The sequence below is a fragment of the Bombus flavifrons genome, chromosome 6 (assembly GCF_040668555.2).
Source record: "Bombus flavifrons isolate JBK064 chromosome 6, iyBomFlav1_principal, whole genome shotgun sequence".
In the NCBI taxonomy this organism is placed as follows: Eukaryota; Metazoa; Arthropoda; class Insecta; order Hymenoptera; family Apidae; genus Bombus; species Bombus flavifrons.
Genome location: NC_138447.1, coordinates 8,811,693 through 8,836,831, shown reverse-complemented (window position 1 = coordinate 8,836,831; position 25,139 = coordinate 8,811,693). Strand labels below are relative to the sequence as shown.

At 40.5% G+C, this 25,139-nt stretch overlaps 1 protein-coding gene and 1 long non-coding RNA gene across 8 annotated transcripts in view; one reads left to right on the top strand and one right to left on the bottom strand.

Moving 5' to 3' along the window:
• Positions 1-25,139, top strand: part of Crtc (CREB-regulated transcription coactivator) — a 59,735-nt gene that overhangs the window by 16,431 nt on the left and 18,165 nt on the right. For all 7 annotated transcript variants that reach the window (XM_069115809.1, XM_069115812.1, XM_069115810.1 and 4 more), the window contains one exon: positions 23,254-23,509. In XM_069115809.1, the coding sequence (XP_068971910.1) occupies positions 23,254-23,509 (256 nt within the window). The remainder of the gene's footprint in view (positions 1-23,253; positions 23,510-25,139) is intronic.
• LOC138181174 (uncharacterized) lies at positions 19,555-22,284 on the bottom strand. Its single transcript, XR_011173459.1, has 2 exons — positions 20,936-22,284; positions 19,555-20,858 (listed from the first exon to the last, which is right to left on the bottom strand). It is a non-coding gene; the product is annotated as an uncharacterized LOC138181174 (long non-coding RNA).

Below are 25,139 nucleotides of genomic sequence, written 5' to 3'. Positions count from 1 at the left end.
GCGAATTTTTACGCTGTTCGAGTGTCTGTCGTACGTTCTCCTATAATTCGTTTCTAGAATTTAATATCTGTAAAATTAACCTACGTTAGGAGAGGCATCGTGATTGCGACACACTTCGAATTTAATTACCGTTTCGATCGAGCTCGAAGAACGATGTTCCGGCCCTCTTGTCGTGTCTCTTTTATCAATTTCACGGTCCGTCGGAAGTCTCGACTCTCGGAGAAATTCGTCGAGTGGCACGAGCAGTTGGAAAATTCCTCGTTGGAACCGTTTCTATGCGAACGACGCGACGCTTGGACGAGCCGAAAATCTTGTTTACCAGCTTTCGTAACTCGCTACCAGCTTGTAATTTGCCATCGAATCGCGATCGATCGCTGCTACCCGTGTGTATGCTAGAGCTTACAATATATCACTTATTCAGTGAGAACTAGCAAGGTCCGGCGATGTAACTTTGCTGAAATGCGGAACAGTATCGACATAGAGTAAGGAACGAAACGATCGACGGATATCCTTGTGTAGGGTCGGTTGAAACAAAGCTAGAAAATCAATAGTATTCTGGTAAACTAATTTTCATAAATGTTAAAAATCTTTTTCGTATTTATGACTTGTGTGCCAGTCTTCCGTCAAGTATGTACGCGAATTACCTTACATTTTTCGATAATGTTCTACGCGTTATTCCACTAATTAGCCTTCAACGTACCAGTCAGCTTAATCAGAACTGCAAAGCAAATTTTTATTTTGAACAAAATTCCGACAGAAAAATAACGATCGGTCGTACCGATGGAAAATTATATAATTCCTTATGTCACCGAGAAAAATTCGTGTCTTTATTTTCGTCGCGACCATCGTACGATCATTACGGTTGCTTGATACCTTGCGATCGCGAACACTGTAATTCGTCACGATGTTTCCTTCGGTTGCGGAGAAGCCGCTATTTTCAACTTTAACGAAATTATACGTAACGAAGCCCGAGCATCCTCTGTCACGTATATACGCGTATTAGTCGGTTTAGCAGAGGGTGGAGCGTGCGTTCTCGCGTCGATGGATCCTCCGGTCGCGATAATTGCATTTTTCATTTATCCTCGCGAATGGAACCGAATACGGAGAAGAAAAAGGGACGAGCGAAAAGGGGGATGAACGGGCCGTCGCGTGTTATCGAGCGTAGTAAGCTCGTTTGGTCAGAACCGCGCAAAAGGGGAACATACCCTGCCATCCATTTTTCATCGATGATCCTCTCACTGCTCAATTAAATTTCGAGCCAGATCGCTTGTCAAAATGTCACATTTAACGATCAGATGCGATCGATATAGAGAGCCGTCCGTAAATATTAGGACGATTACAGAAAGTTAGATTAATCTGAGAAACGCCTAGGAACTTGTTAAAATAAAACCTTTAACGATTATTATTCGGCTTGGAACTTACGGAAGATGCACGCTTGTAGATACATTTTACGAAACTATTACGTGCTATTCAATTTATTATTTTAATCCCAGATTTCAATCAAGATTTTCTGTATTTTTAATTCATATTCATCACGATCTTGCTCCGACTCTTACGAATAGTTTCCACAAATTTTTGTCTCGTTACCTTGCACGAATGTAAAATAGCAATCGGCTAATAAACGTTTGTCTAATAATTTGAAGCAATTGTCGTGTCTTATATGCAGCTGAAAAGTGTTGTAATATTTACGAATGGAAGTACGCGTGCAGCCAAAGAACACGTGTTTGTTTCCTTCTCGGTTTCCTGCTGCATCGTTAGCGAAAACGAATGGCAGAAATAGATAGAAGAATGGAACGTTGACCGACTCATTGACTGCTGCGATTTTCACGCAACACTCGCCGCTGATCAATCGCCTTTAACGAGCTCGCGCGAATCTGCGCGCATGGCCGTTAATTAACCGTGCCTGCCGAATTCGACTCCGTGGTTCTGGTCAAAGCGAAGTTATTCTGCTTTCATGACCGCGTGAAACCTTATTACTTAAAATATCTATCGCTAACAATGAATTCAAAAACATATATTGACCGGCGAACAATATTCGCCAGATGCCTAGTGATAGGTCTATTCTTGTTCAGTAACAAGTATACTTTTGTTTCCGACATTCTTTCGTAAGTTAATGACTTATTAACTCATTGAGGATCAAGCAGTGAAATAATACGTAAAGTTACGTAAACGCAACATCATTGTCATAAAACGTAAATAAAGCAAGTTACTTTATCAACTTACCTATACAAAATATATTAGAAGCCCGTTACACGAATCGTAGCTACAGGAGAAACTGTACGACGTAAGGAAAATATCTTACTATAGCGATATAAAATACTCGAATTTCCTCGATGGTAACATTGTAGGATGCGGATGATAGAAGAAACAACAACGAACAAAATAATGAGCAAATTCTCGACATATCTCTCCATAATTACAACATGCATTCTGTAAGATTCGATAATACAAATTGGCCAAATAGAAACTACAGATGAAACGTTGAGTTAACGTATCTCTGGTCCTTAATAGCTTAACTTAGTCCCAATCCTCGCTACTCCAATCACCGACGTTTAGAAACTTAATAAGACGAATCAACCATTGAACTGATCTAAACTTTCCTCTTTCTGCTATAAACTCCGTTTTCATCTCTTACGCCAACCATGGACGAAACTTCCGTGATGCTCGTTCAAAGTATAAAAGTATAAATTCGCCTTAACAAACCCTCGTCTCCCCCTTCCCCTCCTTATTCATGAAATCATCTGAAACAGCTTCAAAGCTCTACGATATCTTGTACAAAGAATGCGTGCAAAAGATTCAACGATGAGCTGGACGTGATATCTCCTTTAGGGGAAGCAAAGAGGAGGAGGTGGGGTACGTGTAACGAGTCGCTTGGTGGTTGTCAGGAAGGAGGATGAAAGGATTGGAAAGGAAGGAGGCGAGTGTGCCCGGGCGCATCGGTCTCGAAGCCAAGGTCGGGTTTCGATCGCGCGAAGAAACGCACCCCCGGGGGATATCGGGGTCAAGAGAGCACTCGGTTTCTTAGCACCAGTCGATCCTAGGCCGGTGGTGCCAAACGTTCGCCCCAGTCCGCGGCCGGCTCGATTACAGCCGAATGTTCGAACCTTCCTCCTTTGCTGCCGGAATCGATCGAATTTCAGCGGATTTCTGCTGGCCGCGCACGTGCAGTGGCCCACCTGCCGCGCGCCCGAGTTTACGTTGCCGTGCAAACTCGGCTTAACCTCTTGGACCCGAGCTAGAGTGCTGCCGAACATTGATACCGTTGCTCCAGATACAACTCTGCTCGCTTTTCCCTTCACCCTCCTTGCCACACAACTCTCACCCTCTCGATCTTTCTCTATCCTCCTGTTCTTTCGCCACTCGTCCAATAACCGTTCTATTTTAACGTCGAGAAAACTATTCGGTTTCATTTCTTGATTAAGTTGACGGACAAGCGAACAGCGCTTTATTTGCTTAATTTCATTTGCTTATTTATTTATCTATTTGTGGGATAAATCCTATGAATAATACAAAGGATAACATGTAGGAGAAATATTTATAAATGAAGAACAAATTGGTGTATCTCGTGAAGAGCAGCTCAGTTTCTTTATTCAGTCGATAGAGGCACAAAAAATCAGCAGGTTAATTTTATTAGTTATTTATTTAAAGAACAGATATCCCTCTGTTTCCTATACGTTTCTGTCCGCGTTAGAAAACGATTACCTAACAGTTACGGTTTGTGTAGCTGTGCAAGATGAAAAGTGAAAGATGAAGGGAGGAACTGAAGGAAGGATTTTAGAATATAAATATGTTGCAATGATAAATCCCGTGGAAATGAAGATAGTTTTCGCGATTGGACGAATGTACATGACATTTCGGTTATTTTAACCTGGGTTACATAATTGTGATTAGCCTGTCGCGCGAATAATGCCTCCTGTCCATTATCCGGTCGGCTAACTAGACGAACAGTTTCATGCTAAACAGCTAATTTGCCGCGTTAATTTATGCGTGACGATTAAACGGTTCGAATACGAGCGGAATATAGTCGATGTTTGTTCCATCCTGGCCTTTCAACGCTCTCTATCAAGCGTACCTTAACTACATGACTATTCTTTGATGCAATAACTCTGTAACGCATTAACAAGCTTTACACACATTTATTTACATTTCTCCCGATGGTTAGCTCCGATAGAAAATAACGCAAATGCCACGACCCTTTCGTACAATCCAATAAACAGGCTCACAAAAGTATAACAAAAATTATATTTTCAGATACAGTAGGTCACGAAAATCTACATACACCTACGCTGAATTTCGTGTAATTCAATTTATCAAACGGATCAGAATCGTATTTTATCAGAAAGTTACTTACAGCTGTATATCAATACCGTTATTATCGATGTATTTCCAAAGCAATTTAATAAACGTTTCTACTAGAATTTTATACTCAATGCACGATAATGTAGACTTCAATGATCGATTATACATACGTTTGCAGTAAATACTTTGTAACTTCTATATACACATTTTCGATCTTAAAATATCAATGAAATTTCAAAATGTTTCGACACGTGCAATATAAGTATTAAAGTTTCCTATGCTAAATGTCCGTGTACTCTCGCGAATTAGTGTGCGGATGTCATGGACGTAGGTAGGTTTGAAAGAAGTTAATGTTCTCTTGTGACGAGCTGGTCGGTGGAACTCGAGTTCGTGGTACGTGCCGCAGGGGTAAGGAACAAAACAAACGGGAACACGTGCTCCTAAGCAGAGTGCACTCGTATACAGAGTATTGATCGCGTTCTGCAGGTACTCGTTTGCTTGTTTCGTTAGCGGCACGTCGATGGCTACTGCCGCCGTGACTGCAGCTGCAGCTGCAACTGCGCCTAGTTCCGCTAACCCCGGCAGCCAGTCACCGCGCCTGGCCTCGCAATCTCCGCAACTACTTTCCTTCCTTTTCGTCTCTGTACTGAATCTCTGAATCCACCCTGTACCACGTTTTCACAGCCTGGTCACACGAGGGTTGAAACTACCGACGTACTCGTACGAGTGTGTTCAGTTTATCGTTTGTAGTTGCGAAAGTTGAAATTTACTTGCATTAGATGTACCGTCATAAGTATAATACAGGGCCGAAAAGACGATTAGGCAAAGAAATACGAGTCTAATTGATTATTTATGATATACTCGATATAATTACGTAGATGGGTATTGACCGAAAATGTCTTGCATTAGTAAAGATGAGTCATTTTTACATGACAACGTCAGTTATTTTTCCCTGTTCGAATTACCGCGTTTGACGTACAACTGAACGTAAATCTGATCGCATTATTAATACAGAATTCTTCTGCAAATTCTTCTTTACAAGAACGTCAATGAATATACGTTTCTGTTATTAATAATTGATAGGAAATACAAACGCGGAGTTTCGAAGAACTCAATGCTGCAAAGATCCTAGAGGAACCATTTCTTTTCCACGACATAATTTTGTCTTCAGACATTTTTCTCAGTCCGCGTTTCCATTATCGCGTTTATCGTAAATCTAAAAGTTGTATCGCATTATCTCTTCTTTACGAAATCTTCCGAAGAAATGAGTTTCTACCATTAATGATCGATAAAAAGTACAAAGTCGTAGCTGCGGGAAGATTCGATTCTGAAAAGTTGAAATTCCTTTGCGTGTCGTTTTATGGTATTTATCTATGACAATTTAGTTTTCAATCATTTTTCTCATGCAAATTGTCGCGCTTACTGTAACCGCTTTACATAATCCGTATCTATCAGACACTCGGCGAAGCCACGTGTCGCTGTTCGTCCCTTCCCTCCTGTCTCGACCAGACGATTCAGTAAGCCGACGACTGAAATCGACTGGTCGTTATTTATTCTACAGGTGGCCGTGCACGATGGTTTCGTTCATGCCGATACGTAAGTGCGTGGAAATATTTCGAGGCTGGAGATTCCAGCCACTCGTCTTCCGATCCATTCGGAAGGGACTATGCCGGAAACGTCGAAGCCATCCGCTCGCGGCAACAACCCTACGGAAAATAACAATTTCCTGATTAGAATTTCGCTCCTCAGCTCCAACGAGTTTCTCCTGCCAGAGAATCTTCCGTTTCCGTTACTTTATATATCATTAGTCGCGGAAATTGATCCTTACTCTGGTTCGATCGAAACTCCCTCGTGAATCCACGGGTCTTCCTCTACGCCTTCTACGGTTTCTGGTCATCAAAACGTAGAAACATCGCCAACGTGCACACATTTCATTCTCGCTAATTATTGTATAATACATTGGCTCGTGAAAACATTTGCACATCTATGATCACATTTTAAATAATAAATAAAATAATAAATAATTACCCGATTCAAGAACAAAAATTGAAAACCAGATGTAATTTTAAGACGAAGGATAGGAGCATACAAGTTCTCAGCATCTACATATATACACGTGCGTAATACTTTAATAATTGATAAACTTCGTTATTACAATTGGTTCGCGCCTCTGACTTGTATTAAAAAGAAGAATATTAAAAGTTTCGAGTGGTTTCAATTTGATGACGAGAAACTATATATCTTTCACGGCTGGTATAGTTATAATATCCTGACTTTTTTCCATCGGTGATCTCTCGAGATTATAAAAGAAGAAGCTTCCAACGGTTTCCACGCAGACATCCCACTGTTGCGATATAATTGGATTTTCCTGATACATAATTCATATCGCGTCTAGACTACGTTCAAAATGCTTCCAATTTTTCGTTGCTTTTTTTCTTCTTTAAAAGATCTCGTTCTTCGGGATTTTGGTATTCGGTCGTACGGACTGGCTCAAAGGGACCTCGAGACGATGGAAATTCAGGGGATATTTGCGTTTGATTTATCTGCCATTTCCGTGGATGATTATATCGTAATATCCGGTGTACCGTAGTCTCCACGGGATCTTTGCCTTCTCTCGACGACTTTGATATTCCACGAAATCTTCTAGAATCCCGATTACTGCTTTTTCTGACGCTTAGACGTTTGCGATAAAAAGTCGTGGCTCGAGCAGCCCACGATCGATTTCACGATGATAAAACACGATCGCTCGTTGAAACGTTGTAAGTATACTGCGTTCACACGAACGAAAGCGTCGCTAGAAAGTATAAACGCGACTTATTGTCAGATCTATTAATGGCGTGGCAATCATCGGGTCCATAAATTTTCTTGCTTCTATTCGCGTCTTTCACGAGCACGTTTATGGTCAGAGTGCCCCACAAAACGATTGTTTAAGGAGCGGATAATATCCAGCAACCAAGAGAAAATCGGACACGTGGGCGTCGATCAGCGCATTCTCCCCTTTCCTAGCATGCAGTTGTTAAAGGTTACTCGGTGTTCTCACCGAGTTTGTCTCGGTAGACTGTTACCTCGAACGTGAATTAGGTGCCGACTTAATATTACATACAATTTAATTTCAAAATATACAGATACGATTATAAATGCACGAAAGGAATTATCCTGCGTAATACGAATGAAAATATACGCAGCTTGGAAATTATCGTATCATAAGTTCTCTGTCGTTCGATCAAAATTTCTCAACAGCTATCGAAGTTTCATTTCCTTACTTACGTTGATAAAGCGATTATACCGACTCGATTCCAGGTGCATAAATATTTTATTCTACATTGAAAAACAAGCTTCGGACAAAAGAATCTTATTTTATTTTTTCGATTTATTTGTACGTATAGAATCATCCCTTGGTCGGTCGACCACTTTACGCGAGACGCTTTGTACATGAGTTTGCACAAAGATTCAGAAAGTTTAGTAGTAACGTAACATTTTTAAAAACGAGATCGGATGTAGCGAGACAGGATACAACGAGCAATGGCGAGTCCTGCGTGCTTTCGTGTTGTACAGCCTTGAATGGCAACGGATGTCCCCTTGTAAGTAGGTCACCGACGTGTCGGGAGACGGTAGACGGTGGTGGGTGTCCCGACGTCGTTGCGTGGGTGGAGCGAAGTCGTTGTGAAAGGACTAGAAGCGAAGTCTTAAGAGAAAGAGAGAGCGAAACAGAAGGGTTGAAGGAGTGGCAAGGGGGAGCTTGCCGCTCCTCACTGATCGGTTCCCGACCTCTCCAACGTCTTCCGCGTTTCTCGCCATTCATACTTGTCCCGCGTGTCCTCGTCCTACCTACAACCCCGAGAATACGGTTCGTGCACCTCGCCCCTCGAGTCCCATACGATAAATCGTTCTCGTTTAGGAAATTAGATCTTCTTAAGCAAATGCTAGTAAGTGTTGTAAAATGAAAAATTGCACACGATAGTACAAACATTACTTATACACGGCGTAGGTGGAAGTATCGATCGTTTGTAGCTTCGGATGGAATTTCGTGGAAGTTCGTAAACGTTGTTTCTTCGGCTCTGTTTCAGTAAATGGCTGCCGTTTGGAAAATTAAAGTTTGTTAAATAAATTTTAAGCGAAAAATTCCACGACAGCCTGAAAATCGGTTATATACGACGTAGGTGGAAGTATCGATCGGTTTTAGCCTCGAGTGGAAATTCGTGGAAATTCCTACGCTTCGTTTTTTCGGATCTCGTTCAGTAAATGACTCTAGTTCAGGAAATTAAAGTTTGTTAAACAAATTTTAAATGAAAAAGTACGCGGTAGCTTGAAAATTGGTTATATACCGCGTAGAGATGGATGTATCGATCGGTTTTAGCTTCGAATACAAATTTCGTGGAAATCCGTGCACATTGTTTCTTCGAATATCGTTCGGTAAATGGCTGCCGTTTAGGAAATTAGAGTTTTTTTTTCAATAAATGTTAACAGAGGAATTATTATATACGACGCAGATAAAAGCATCGACCGTTTTTAGGGTCGAATGAAAATTCATGGAAGCTTATAGTGTCTTTAACCCTCGGCTAACGCAAGCTAGATCGTTATCGTCAGCAATGTCGAATATCTTATTTTCTAACGAAGAATATTCTATTTATGCCTTTATATGTAAATTTTTAAGCGTGATAATTACATTTACTTGTGAAATAAAATCGTTCATACAGTTGTTGAATAATAATACGAAATCTAACAAGCGATAAACGCGATAAATCGCCTTTGTATGTATCAAGAATGATCTTTCTCGATTTGTGGGCTAAAAACATACAGTCGGCAACAATTTCGATTGATACCATTTTTATTTATGGTTTTTGCGAACGTTAAGTAACATCCGCGAATAATGGCGAAGGTTGTTTTCCCTCTGGGAAAGTTGTACGCCACTGGCCTGCGCGCAAGTGACTGTAGCTGATCCTATAATTTCTCATTCCACTGCACCGTTGCCGACTCATCGAACGGTCGATGTGCATAAGGGGTCAGAAGAGGATAAAATTACAAAGTGGAAAGTGTCATCGGCGTTCGATCGGCCCCGTTGTCCTTGAATATCATCTGTAAAAGTCGAAGGACACGGGTCTACTGAATATCTAACATCATTAAAATGCCTTTAAACGCGGTCGTCTTCTTTTCAAAACTTTTTAACATTAACCTTACCGGGCCCGGTCAAATGACCAGTCTCGAAATTTAATTTAAAATTGTCTAACTTTACGTAGATTCTTCTATTAATAAAAATTGAGAAATCGATCGACCAGATAATATAAGAATTTACGTAAAGTTAGACGAACGAAAGAAATAACAATGAACGTACAATGATAATTATATTTTGAAACTGGTCGTTTAACGAGGCATGGTAAGATTAGCGTTAAACCACCGACTCGATCAGTCGAGCCGTGTTTACTGCAATATCGAACCCACGTGTTTCGTACCTCTATCTCCGTCACATTTAATCGCATCGTTAATTGAATTTTATTTCGATTAAATAACTCTGAAAACTGCAAATTTCAGTCTTTACGAACAACCACTAATATTACGATAATTTCTTTCCATCTCGGTAAATTATTTAGAAAATCTATTCAAATTCTTTGCGCGATGCGTTACTTTAACATTTCTAATTCTGACGATTGTACGTAACAAAGTTTGAAATTTTGAAATTGACTTTCGAAATAAGAGGAGGTTTGTCGGTTCACGATTCGTCGCCAATTCTGCTTCAACCTTTTCTCTCGCAATTCGTTACGGTCTTAAAGAGCGAAGCACATGCCTGTCGACACATGGGCGACCTTTGGAAGCAACTTTTTCTGTGCGGTCATCGAAGACAAACTTACAGATGTTCGTCTGCTGCGCGAAATTCGTTACAAAAGACGCGTAGCATAGATAACATCTTGCGTTGCAAAAGCGGTGAGTGTCTGTAACCTTTCGCGTGTCCTTGATTCCGGGATCACGCCGGTGCGGTGGTTCCATGTGCCGAAAAACGAACTAAGCTCCACCTTGCTCGCTCGTCGGCTCATTCACACGAACGTCGATCGATCGACGCGGATTATGCAATGGAGACAAACACGCCACTATTTTTACGGATCGCGTGCACCGATGGTTCGCTAACAGGTGTATAATCGAACGAAGGGAATCACGATGTCTGTCGAAGAAAGCAAAGCGATCGAACCAGCCTGGTCCTTTCGTTTTTGTACTCTACGAAGAACAACGTTGCTCTGAAATTTCATGGAAAATGGAATTCAGCGCTCGCGTGTGTAGAGATCAAACATTTTTCCAATTAAAAGTAGGAACGTCGAGAATGATAGTGCGCTTCGGGTGAAATTCGACCGGCAATTTGCAAAGAGTGGGAGTTGCTTTGAAAATGAGACAGCGGTAAGATAGAATTTCGCGTTAACCGGAGGAAAGATGGGGAATGAAATACGGTGGAGAGAGCACGGTCAAAATGGATCCTGATTGCGATAGCATACTCGGTGCCGGGTAAATTACGGTTAAATATACGGGCGTCTGGGTGAATTGCGAGCGAAATTTGCGGAGAAGCGGTCTCTTATCAGAATCACGAAGGAAGGAAACAGCTCGTTGAATTAATTCTCGCTTCTCTCTTCACGATTCTACATTATTTCCAAAATATCACGTTCTTTCTTTCGTCAGATATATATCGCGACGCGTCTGTTATTCGACGAAATACAATTCGGTCATGTTGTAAAGAAAACAAATTCATGAATAATTGAATCGATGTTTCTGACGAGAGAATCTATTTCGCGTTTTTCCGCGAAAATGAATCACGCGCTAGTTTCTCTTTCTTTTTTTTCCTTCGGATTATTCCCAGCGTATGAAACGCAAGAGCGCGCCAGCGACCATTTCATTGAGAACTTTCTCAATGTCAGGTTCGCGACACGAGCCGACGAGACGCATCGACGAATCTGTGTAGGTACGCGTCACGACACGAATCACCTTCAGTTAGCGCCGCTGTCAATTAAGAATGTCTGTTTTCGCAGCGACGCATTCCTTGTGGTAAAAATACATTTACATACTTGTCGTTCGTCTGTCTTCTCTGTTCCTTTTGCTTACTGTATATGTACTTCTTCGAAAATGCCGAGGTTGATGCTATTTTTAGAAGCATCGATGCGTTTAAAGGGTATCACAGGTTGCGTTTAACGCGACGCTCGTAATTAAGACATCGACGTACAGATTTTTAGCGTCGTATCTTTCTTAGTATCCGCAGGATTGGAAAATAAGAGTATGAAGCAGTTTCCGTATCCAAGTAAAAGTACGATCAACGTACGGTGAATTTTTATGGGAAATTTAAATGCGTAAACACGCGTAAAATGCACGTAACACGCAAAAATATATGGAACATTCGAATATTCCGTAATAGTATACTTATTTCTCAGCGAACCAGATTATTTTCATAGTATGAAATTGTTGCATTCATACGAGGAATACTATATACGAGCGAGACAAAATTGAACGCATTTCGATTTAATTAATTAGCATGTAAACGCTGTAATAAATACAATGGTGTGCTGAAATCACGTTATTGTCTCTACGTTACAATCGTTCGGTAATTAAAAAGATCAAAGGATGGAAAGTAGGAAAGCAACGTTTGTGAAATCGACACACGTAACGGCAATTTATGCCTATGTATCTGGACGGGACTCTGTATACGTGTGTACCGTTGCGCAAGTCGACGCGGATAGAATATTTTTCGTTGTTACTCGCCGGAAACACGCGATTCTATCTAACGAGCGACTTTAATTGCCACTACCGATCTTGCTCTTCGCGCAATACAAAAGGGCGGTGGAAGTTTATGTACGCGTTCTTTTCTCAAAACGAACTTCGACAAAACGAAGAATAGCCTGCTCGGAAGAATCAACCGCCAGGATTTCCGATTCTCAATCAGACGGAAGCGGAATAACCTTTCTTGAACGCAACGGAAGCTCACGCACAGTGACGCGTGATTGTATTTAAATGGCCACGCGCTAAAAATCGGTGTCGTTCAATGCCACGTGCCGGCAATTCGGATACGTCGTTTGTTCCTTTCTTCTTCTTCTTCTACTTCCTTCTTCACGATTCAACGACTTTCGTTCGTACGAAACTATTAGGCTGGCAACTAAGTGATTGCGGATTTTGTCATTAGGTGGTATCGACAAAATCCGCAATCATTTAGTTGCCAACCCAATAGAACAACATTCGTCTCGTGGAATTTCATAGCTCGTAATACGACGATGCAAGGTTATTTTCGGGCGTCTTTGTTTTGCTTCTTTTGCCCTCTCTTTCGACTGTAATTAATCCATTCATCGAGTTTGAATAAAAGATGTCGTTGGTCGATCTATAGCAACGTTATGTACGTTGTACGTAGATATATGAATCGACAAGAGCTAATGCAATAAGCAAAAGTAGTATTTACCGTGATCGTATAAAATGAGCGAATAATAAAATTTCAATCAACGTATCTAGCAGTAGTTTGAAATATTACTGTCTGAATCGATTGTGCAATGTAAGTTTAGAGAAACTTGTCTTATCTGATCTGTATCTTAAATATTACGTATAATGGTTCGAGTATAGATGCTTATCTTACTCAGAATGTTTTCCGATTAAAAATATCGAGGTGGAGTGCGCGGAGATGGAACTGAATGGAATCTTTTATGGTAATTCGTCGACTGACTTTAACTACTTGAAGAAAAAGTTAATTTTTATTCAGGAGACTCGATCGTTTGTTTATTAACACACCTCGTTTAATTGTTGCGACTTGACGCTTCTTAGTAGATTATCGTACATCGAGATGTATTATCGTTTGTCTTGTTATGTTTATCCTCAGTTATATTTAACGACCGCCTCTATCGCCTTCGATTACTCGAACAAGAAACTTCGTAAGGCGATCTTCGAATCCAAGTTCTTCTTTCGAAGGATAACATATCCATAATTCTTCACGCGGTTGTTTTTATGCTGGTGATTCGCGAAAGTTTGAATGCTTATAGAAACCTTTTTGCGTATATCGTATGAGATATCTCGAAATTTCATTCGTAGTGTCATCATATATATAAATTGGTGAAGTTTGGAACAAATTCGAAAATGCACATAGAAGATCGCAAGATATAAGATCATTTAATGCAACTGGGTATACCATACTTGCCAGAAACCACGAAAGTATTTGTAATCAATTATCTATTACTATTAATTATGATTGTTATCATATTAATAAGCCTGGATAATTCAACAGTTCCGTCTTTGTCATTTATTACATGTTTCAGCTGTTCACGATGTATACTATCTTTTTTTTTTTTTTTAAGGAATATTTGTTCGCAGTTTCACAGAAACTATCTCGTGCTTTCCGTATATTCGCCTTGAAATCGATTCCAAGTTTTATCATTACGGCCGTGACAGCTGTATACCGTTATGCAAATGAAATTTCAAAATGTTTTATATAAAGAATATTTTTCTATGCCAAGTGTATGGTAAATGATATTTCCGATTTTTACGTTCGAAAATGTAGTTGTACATTTCGCGTTGATTTTCCTCGAGATCGACACACGAAGATATCAGAACAAAGTCCACTTAAAAGTGTGCCGTAAAATGCAAAACGAGGAATAGCGTAGCGCGATCGTATCGCGTTCGAACGGCTCTGATCGAGAGAATTTCCGGAATGAAGACGATAAAAAGGGTTCGATCGAGCAAACTAACAGAACACCGAGGAATATTTTCACGTTCGTATCGCTGTAACCACGCAGGATGCGTCGAGTCTTGAAATACGCGCGCGCGTGTGCCGCGCACGCATCGACGAGAGGCGTGTGGTAAAAAAGGCGCCAGCGAGGTTATTCTTGCATCGTCACTGATACATTTTGCATATTATCGTATGCAAATAGCGTTGTATAGCGATCCGACGAGCGAGATTGCCGCGGATGGAAACCTCTTAAAACCTGTATCGAATGAACGCGCGTGAGCACACTGAAAATAATTTTCGGCCCAAGTATTCCCAGCTTTACACCGATCATACCGTGGAATTACGTCAGCCATATTCCGTATCGGCCGACGTGGAAATTCGTCGGTTCGGTATGCAAATGCAAAGCGAGAAAGCCACGAAATTGAACGCCTCCTACTTACTGCCTACTAGTCCGATACAATTCTAAACGATCTTTGCCTATTTCTTGTTCTTTTTGTATTTAATAACCGACTATCGCTATGTACACGCAAACTCGTGAAAGCATTCGAACGCTTGACGACACGTTTTACGAATATATCGTGCGTGTTGTAGGAAATATTTTAAAATTTCATCAGCATCGTTACGAGACTCGACTGTGTTCGTAACGTTTGAAAGAAACGCGAAGATGTATACCGATAGAAGCTACGAGATAATTAAGCCAAGTATATATTAGGTTGTTTGAAAAGTGTTTTTCTCTTACAGACACGTCTTTTACAACGACGCATCTTTATACAAACATGAAACCTAATCTGTTGAACGTTGTGATCTTTATTTTGATAGAACAAAATCGATCATACGTAATTCGATTAAATAATATACAACGGAAAATGTTGTACCTCTAGTATTTCCTTATAAAACGAAAGAAACTTTCCGGACGACCTAATACTTAGCAGAAGTCGTAAGAATATTGAAACAGTTAATCATCGGTTAGAAATAGCGACGAACAAAATATTAAGCGAATGTTTGGAATTCCCTTTCATGGCTGCCATGTTAGAAACAGAAGCCGATGGGGTCACGGCAAAGCTGACCCTTAATGGATTAATATTGATCATCGAATTACTGAGAATTCTAGATAACTCAGAACGATAAAAACATGTTCAAACAACGTTATGTACAGGATTCTCGTATTCGCCGTATCCCTTGATAGTTTACTTCGCAATCTTGTTTGTGGCTGTACATAGTCCACGTTGTAACGTAATAGAAGCACAAGCTCGCATGGTCGTGGTTCATGCGTACACAAAACGGCTTGTCTCCCTTTTCCTAATTGAAACCTAAATACACTGCCATGTCATCGATAATTAAGTTACGTCAACCGTTACAGTGAAATTTGCGTGTTCACCAGGAACAGGCGTCCTGTTTGCCACCCTACCATCCAACGCATGAAATTCGATTAAGAATAATATTTCTACTTTAGCATGTTCTCTCTGATATAGAGGAATATCTATTCTCGAGCACGTCTATTCTGAATCGTGCAAAACACGATTATTCACAGACTGGTATTTTCCCACCAATAAACAATTTCTCTCGCGATCGAGTATTTGAACACGATCTCTCCATAATTCTCTGGTAGGCATTTGCATAAGATGCCTCGGTACGGTCGGATAATCTACAAGAAGGTGAAAAAATAGATAAAATATGTAATACAATTTTTTATACGACACGTCGTTGTCGATAACACTGGAAAACAAATCGTCGTATCGTTTTGTTTGAAAGTTTGAAGCTTTGTTTACTACTTACGTGTACGTACAGCGAACTTATCGTGCAGCTGATTATCGACTATCAAAATATAAAAAATTATACAGAATTTAAATTTTCCAAGATATTGATAAGAAATACGTGATGCTCGCTGCATCACATAGCCGTTACATATTTCCCAATGTGATCATCGTTCGAAACTGGACTATAACTGCGGCAGGTAATTCAGTGACCTCTTTCACTTACGTCGTAAGACAGCTCTTTCAGTAGCGTCGATGACTTCAGGGAAACAGGTGGCGATGCTATTTATTAGCGCGATACACGCAACGATTAGAATTCGTTGCGTTGCGCGTAACATCGGAAGGTTCGTTCCCGAACCGGGACACGACCAGCAAAATCATCCGTGTAACATTTCTCTCGCGTTGTAACTATCTCGCGGCCGTATATTATTCCGTTGGACGTTGTCCAATCGTTGCCGCTAAACAATTTACGGATTATTGCGGCGGCACGCGATCATAGCTCGCGTGAGCTCTCTCGAGTCCAGTCTAGACGTCTAGAAACTGCGATTTGCCAAACGAACGAAACGAAAGGCGATAATGAAGCAGGCGTGCGCGTACGCGACCGCGTCGTACGCGAGGTGTCGTCCGTGAACCGGACCGTGGGAGAACTGTTCCTTGTTTACGGCATAATTCAACAGATATTAGGTAACAGCCGTGTGAACTACGACAGAGCAACACATGGCGCGCAGGGACGGCCGACGAATTTCTTCGCGCCCTCTCCTCCACAGGAAATCGTATGAGACGCGTGGTAGCCGCGCCAACTCGGGAAACATTGCTCTCCACTCTCCACCCGACGAATTACGGGTCAGTTTGTTCCTCTTCGTAGCCGTGCAACCGATGAAATTGTTATTTTTAGCGTGTGCGCCCCGTTATTCTCTCTCTCTCTCTCTCTCTCCCTCTCTCTCTTTTTCTTTCGTTGGGAACTTCACACTCGGCTCGACGATTATCCTACACCACGATTATTCCGCCTTAAGATCTCTGTTACTATTCCACGAAGTAATTATGCCTCGACAAGCGTGAATCGTAAAATTGCGTCGAACTATTATATTATCGTTCGTAGATCGTTCGTTGGGAACGAATTGAAAAGACTGTTGCAATAAGGAGCTTCACTCGTTAATAATTCGAGTAGATCAATTCATAATCGACTAGAATGAAATTAGATTTGAAAGCTGTCATTGAGTGATATTCGTGGTAGTAAATTGTTGCACTTTTGAGTACGAGATCTGTGTCTTTCTGTTGCTTGCGGTAAATGCGATTTAAATGCGAGTGTCACAGGCGATGGTTCGTGGCAAGCAATGTTTCAATACTTTCGATATTGTGTCTGATATTATGGCGAGAAATAGGAGATGCGATTCATCGTGTTCTTTTCATGTAATCTTCATTCGAATCCTTCGGAAGTCGCGCGCTGATCGATTTCATAAATGAATACACGTGGAAGAACTACGATTGCAAATGTTATTCGTTTCGATTCGCTTTTTCAATTTACGATCATTAACGAAAACTCCTTGTGACAGATAAATTCACGAAGATTAGATTTCGATTCTGTGACGTTGAATCTTCGCGAAAAGTGAAGCTGATTCGAGGATTCGCGACAGCTTCGATTATAAACCGAGCGAAGAGAACGATACGCGTGATTCGTGAAAGTAATCGAAAATTTCTATAAATACAAAACGTTATCGAATAAATACTATGAGACGTTTTGAAATTTCATTAGCATTCATTGCAGCTACCTCTTCATTACCGCAAATCCTTCGATCGCTGTAATCGAAGCGGTGAACGCATGATCGAATCAATTTTTCTCAACGAAACGTACAACCTGGCAAAGTAAAACGAATTACCTTGATTCTACCGTATCGATGAACAGCACCTGGTAGAAAACGAACTTTAGACCGGATTTCGCCGATTCCCGAGCTCCCCTAACAACCAGAGAATCGTTGCTAATTGTGACGATCGAATGAGTCGACCTAACCCGCGGTTCATACCAGTTCATACTGGTTGACAGCTTATTAATTTCCCTTCGTCTTCGCGGTGGACTGCTAACTCGATTCTTCCATTAAGATCTCTGACTGCAGAAGTACGACGAGCGCGCGCACGAAAATCGCTGCATTCGTTACGCGTTTCACGCACAACGCTGCGTTCGATTCAACGTGCTTCTTATAGCTCGATGGTCTTGCGTGATTCTAGAAAAATCGTGTATTACACATGGTGATTCACGTGCAGCGGCCGGTACGATTATTTCTAGAATTTGAGATCACGTAGAAAGAATGCACGGACGAAAAAACTGCTCGAAGTGGGAGGAGTCCTGTATCGTTTCGCAGATCTGTATCATAAGAAGTAATCGTTGGCAGGTGTTTTTAATGCAAGTTCAACGACTCGCGTCGCAATAATGTAAGCGAACCTAAATACGCGATAGATATTTCACTTGTAAATTTGTGACAGCTATGTCGTTTCATACAATAGATAAAAGCCGCAGGGGAACAACGCGAGTCATATTTTTCGTATTTTACAGGCAAACGATATTGAATTAAATTTCATACATTGTAGGTTGATTCTCTGTTACTAAAGTTAGTCATTTATTTTATTTTGGCGACAATAATATACCTTTCCACCTGCTCTCGCAACCTAAAATATATCGATTGCCTTAATATTAAAATTCTGGAAGATGCTAAAATATCGGATATATCAAAACATTCTGTTACATCTTTTGTACGTTCTATGCAATTTCCGCAACTAAATGTTCGAAGCCCACGCGTTCTCTCCAATTGCAGCTATTTTATATTCAAATATTTCACTTCGGTCATAGATCGGCATTAACATACAAAGATCAACGGAAGATATATACTTATCATATCTTTCCTACGAGTTTTAATGGCGATGAAAAGCTTATACAAGGCGGGAAATAATAGTGTATTATCTGACGAGGAAAGTTTACAATTTAGTGGAGCGAAGCACGCGGTGAAAACATGATTCGTAACGAAATCCGATCAAACTGCTTTTCCCTTCGGTCGCGGTTAATCGACGCCAGCAGACTTTTCGGCACGCGAACACGGCTGCGGTGTTGATCAAATTCGTCCACCGAATCGTAATTCGGCCGGTAATATAAATACACACGGACAGAGGAGGAGCGTAGGTCGGTGTTGGTTGGATGAATGAGCTCTCGCGGGCGTACCTGTTTCGAGCACGTGTCGTCGCAGACAGAGAATCGGTGCCTGTCCTGTCGTTGTGTTTACAGCGTGGCCTGTGAACAGTGCGCGGCGCCGCGGGGGAAAACACTCGAAGCGGCCCGTACACGCTACACACCGTATGTACTCTGTACCGACTAAAAATATATCGTTATGCCATACAATTCTTGCGACGCTAAAATTGGAAAGCCACAGCGCGTCCGATCGGCCAGCGAGCTGGACAAGTTGAATCTCTAAACAGCGTTTTTCGGACTCCATTAATCACAATTTTACGCCTATATGCGGCCAGAGAAATACAACAGGACCATCTGTTACTTATTATACGGATATACAGAGGCTCGCGAGAATATTCGAACAGTTGTAGAAATCTTGTAAGAATACGTATATTAGGTATGTACGTTATACGAAACATTTTAAAATTTCATTGACACCGTTATTATTGGAACTCGACTATCATGAATTTCGTATTATCGTATCGTAAGTTCAACTCTCGTGTGCTAACATGTTTTGTTATGCTGATCTTATAGCTATAGAAGAAGTTTTCCTTATCCCAGAGAATACGCTTTATTCTTCTTTCAGAGGGAAAAATATGAATCGTATGTTAATATAATTTCTATACTCGTTACACCTATAGCATTATTTATTGCGTTATTTTAATACATTTACACATTGTACAAAATAACTTACTTCATTTTTCTTTCACACATTATGTATTTCACTACTTGTTCCTTAACGAATTCACAAACATTTCACTCTTGTTGATGTGTTGCAAATGGTATTACACGATGCTAGTAGCCAATTTTTACTCGCGTTATATAAGTATCACATTGCACGAGGTCTTATCGTCACCGTTTCGTTTAATTTCTTAGTTTTCTGTTTCTGCGTTCCCCGGTCTTTTCTCTTCGCGAACGACTAGTGTAGAACCTGCGAAACGAAACAAAACGAAACGGGAGGTGCGTGTATATCGTTTACTAATAGGTTTTTTCGCCTTTGCCGTTCGAAGAATGCGGTTTCCCTTGAACCTTGCACCGTGATAGCCATGCTCGTCCGCTCATATACTGGCTAACGTGTTATAATTAATAATTTGCCTCGAACGTTACGGTTATTTATAACAACACGTAGACCGACAACAAGCACGATCGTTCATGCTTGTTCACGATTGTTTCCCTCGATATGCAGCGTTTTTATTAATTAAGGATTTGCCAAGAGACAACCTCGTTCTACGTTCTCGTATTACGGCGGCCGCGTGTCGTTTACGTTCGCGCATACACGCGACATACGCCGGCCAATGACTCGCGGTTATTCGTTCTTACATTGTTCTAAATAACGATGTCGAGTTTCTTGAATACCTGCGCCGAATTTCATCTAGATTCTAAATTAAGGTTAGGTGAATCCGCCTGCCATCAGGCCAATGTTAAGAGCGCAGATTTCGCGCGATCTGCGAATAAAACGGCCAACACAAAGCTATTAGAAGCGACGCCCGCGGCAATTCCTCGTACACGTTCACGGTCGCTTCGTTTTTATCTTGCTGTGCACTATAAACTTCCTCTCCGTTGTTCCGTCTCGCTCTTTCCCCCTCTGCCTTCGTACACTATGGTTCATAAGTATCCAACACTTTGGTCCGTAGTAACAGTACATAAATTTTATCGAGGAGTTAACGAGGAAATAATCGATAGAAACAATACGATACTTATTACGTTTCCCACTGAGTTACTTGGTCTACACGCTGACTACCAAAGATATTTCCACAACATTGTATTTCTTATAACGTTTATATAGTAATTAATTAAGCGCAAGTGTATTATCAAGCTTCGTATATCATTTGGCAGTATTTTGGACGTGATAAAACGACGCTTCTTTGAGAATAAGAGTATGCGCTTGCCAATACACACATAGCCACTTAGCTATTAACTATAGAAGGAGTGTTGTAAAAATTAATAATCGATTCGATAGCAATAATATTATTAGAATTATTATCAGATACTTACATATGCATATTATTATATCTTGTAGAAACGTGCAAATATCCGGATACTTTGAAGCGGTAGTGTACATCGCCTCGTTCCGTTCACTGCTCGACGAAGACGCCTTGACATCGACGACACGTGATGTTACTCTGGTCCGTTCTCGAGCGAAATATCGAAGGATACTTTAATTATAGTACCGTCATCGATTGTCCCGCCTACCGTCCCGCTTCATATTTCAAATGTACATATGCACCGATCTCCTCTCTCCCTTCACCATTCTGGAAGACCGAAAATTAACACTGGCTGTTTACACGGATCTCACGTCCGCGCCGGATCATCGAATACGCTCGAGCATTATCCAATACACACCGCGATGATAATGAGAACGACCATTACCGCGAGCGTCGCATTAATTGCGATTACGCGACTCGCGTTGATGCGAACCAGCGCGAAATCCTTTTCTGCCTTACGCAAGCCACCCGTCTGTTGTCGCAGGTAACTCGGACTTCCGATGGAACCAGTCTCGTATAGTATGCAGGAATTTCGACACCAGTTTTCCATATACGCGCAATGTTCCGAACGTAACAGCCATACCTTGTCAGTATATTCTATGAGTATATAATATATTTTATAGATTTTTTGATACTACGCGAAAGATTTGCATCTTTAAATCTTCCATAAATGCATAAATATTCGCGATCTAATAATAACAATTTGTCAACGGGTTCTATAAGATATTCGATCGATTTGTTGTCACTACGTATATTCTGCTTTGCTGCTTTGACTCTCGAATATTTAAATAAATTAATAAACATTCGCAACCTGATTATGTCTTTTTATGGTAATAAGAAGAATTTAGTGGTAAAGTTTAAGCTTCTAAAGTTTTAAACACTCACTGTATCGTATATAATCGTTTCGTACGAGTTGTATCGCAGATTTCTACGATGGTTTCGTCGTAGTCTGTTTCAAAAGGCGCAGACTTTTAGAATTTCTATTAGCACGGAAACGCGAGCTCGTTTATTAATGTTGTTATCAAAGGGTCGATATTCTTGTGCTTTGAATCTTTAGTTTTCTTTCAAAGAAGTTGTGGATATAAGATCTGACTGCTCGAGGATAGAAAAGCTCATATTTTCCAAAGGGAAACTTATCTCCATGGATTTATCTTTGGAGGAACTGACACGGATTCTCGTTCTAGCGTGTCCTGATCGAACGCCTGCGTTAAGTCTCTTTATATCGCATTGGTCCTCTCATAAAACGGATGAAACGTTTCACAGGCTGAGTTTCATAGGACGAGAAAATTCCGACCAACTCGAAAAAGAACGAAGGTAGAAGAAAATTACTTTCCTCGGAGCTAGTTCGTTTTCATCGTACCTGCAGGGAGAATCTGTTTCTGTAGAAAGTTTTTAAAGGAAGCTGTAGCTGGGAAGAATAGTAATTTGTTTACATTTCATTTGCTCCATGTACGTAATGCATTCGTCTTCTGCTAAATAGTGATTCTATGAATATGCACTATACATTTTTTCTTTTTTTCTTTTTCTTCCTTTTTTTTTCTTTTTTCGAGCAATAGAAATTTATGCAGATTTGTAAAATAGAATTTAAACGAAGATTTGCTTTGCTTATTAAATATTACTTTAGTTTGAATATTTTACACATGTTTGTATAATATGTGTAGCCTGCGTATCCTCGAACCTTTAAATTTTCCATAAATACATAAACATCGGCGCTCTAGTAACGTATACCATACGATTTGTTTCAAGTTCGTACTAATTTATGTTACGTTAGTCAACTTCAACTGGTGATATGCAGATCGAACGTCCATATTTGGAATGCAATTAGCGTGGACTTAAAGGAAAGGCAAAGTTTTAAGCACTTAAATAGTAAATAACGATAAGATAAAGCAAAATTTCGGAGGAATGACACTATCATCTATGCCCGAGGACAGGACCAAATGTTTGGAATGCAATTAGCAATGTGCCAAAGTTGAACGTCCAAGTGTTTAGAATTTAGAGGTTTAGTTAAGGTCGATAAGATAGGGCAACGTTCAGGAAGGATGACGCTGTCATTTCTACGTGAGAACGATCGATCGATGTATGTGTGTAAAAATGACAGAATACCTCTACATCACAATGGACATTTATTTTACATGCATCCATATATTTTTTATTCTAGTTGAAAGAAACACGATGAATGAGTTTTTCCTTTCGTGTCGTTTGAATAGACACGTGCAAGATATGCAATCGATAAAAATTTATTGCGTGTGCACGTAAAAATGCTTCTTCGAGTGGCAAGATAATATGATTGTCGAGATAAATACTTAAATAATGTTTTCGCGTTTATAGACAGCGCTCAGCAATTTGGAGGAGATGCAGCACAATTCCATGGTGTATCGTAACAACGAGAGGGGTAGGAGCATGGGGGTTGGACCGATGCGACCTCGTCCGATGGAAAAAAGGCACGATACTTCACCGTACAGCGGTGTTCCGTATCTTTCACCACCACCACCGGACACATGGAGGAGAACGAATTCAGACTCGGCTCTGCATCAAAGCGCCAACGAAGCCTGCCAGTCAAACACCACCATCCCCCATCGACGAGGTATAGATACGTTCAATCTTGCTTTTCCTGCTTTTCTTCGTCATTCATTGAGGGCGATCGTTACTGCAACAAAGAAACTAATAATATCAAGGATACGATAAACTTACCGAAAGATAGTATCGTAATAAACAATCACGGAAATTATATTATAGAGTAATATAACGGTAAACATTGATAATCTAGTGAAGCAAGGGAGAGAAAATTAGGTTCAAAGAAGGGAAGGAAGCTTCGAGATATGAAAAGGGTATTAGAAAGGTAGCATGGGTAGAATGTTAGTTAAGGAATGCCTGAGTGAAAAAGAAAGGAAAATAGGAAGGACAAAAAATAGCAGAGAAGGAGAAGAATACTTTTGGAGAAATAGTTAGCTAGGATTGTAGAAGATCTAAGGCAGCAGAAGCTTGATATAATTAAAGTTCTGACGGAACGGACAAAGAGTTGCAAGGTCAAGTGCGATATCGTGAAATTTGGAACGCCAAATATAACAGTAGGTAGAAATACATAAGGACATTGAAGAAAGCGGAATACGTGGAGAAAGAAGGAAAAGAAGGCAACCAGGGGCTAATTGCGAGGATAAGATGCGGATAACGTGTAGGAGGGAAATCGTAACTGGTTGGAAGAGTAAAAAAGCAAATGTATTCTGTGCAGTTTAAAGATAGATATCTTGAAACACCTATTAAAACGATGCTGTAGGATAGATTCTAGCGTATTGAAAGAGAAGATATGCTGGAAGATAGGATAAGAGATTTGAAAAAAGAGCGTAGGAATATAGGTAGGTACCGAACTAATTAAAAGCCAAAGGTAAACGCGCGATACTATACAAATTAAGTATAGGATAGTGTACATAGAAATAAAAAGAAATAAAGCTATATATGTGGGTGTTAGGATGTGATGAATGCTACAGTTGTATGGAATTGAATGGCAGTTAGATATATAGCAAGCAAAGTTCGTTGGTAATCAGATAATCTTGCAACGATGAAATAAAATAATAATAATAATGTGTTTCGTTTAAAAATTGGACAAAACTTTTCAACGTACATACGTACGCTATATATATATATATGTACACAGATATATCCATGGAAATAAGGACGTATTTAAGTAATCGTCGCTAATTAAGCCTAAGTGGATCTGTCTACCGATCAACGGTGTCGCGCGCAATTCCTCCTGTTCATCACGCTCGAATCAGCCTAGTGTTCCTTTTTCTTGCGATCAACACGTTTTTCTCCTGTATCTAACTCGTTGTGATCCGATCACATCGCTTCGTGGAAACACGTTACTAGTGTTACAATGCGTTTTGATGATACCGACCGCGCTGAAAATTGTACTGGCCGCGCACGATTCACGGAAAAAAGAGCGCGCCAATCAGGCGGTCGCTTGTTAACCAGTCGCAACAGAATTGTGTCGCAAAATGTTTTATCGTGGGGGAAACACGCGTCATCTAGACGCGACAAATAGTCAATTTGTTCGGATATTCGATACGATATCTGCTACAGTTCAGCCAATTCGCGCCCTCGTGAATCTTCCCGCGCGATTTCCTCTTTTTGTTCACAAATCGAAAACGAACGTTTTGCAATTTAAAGTCTACACTTTGTCACAGTCTACGTTTGTCTCGACGAGTACGCTCATTAAA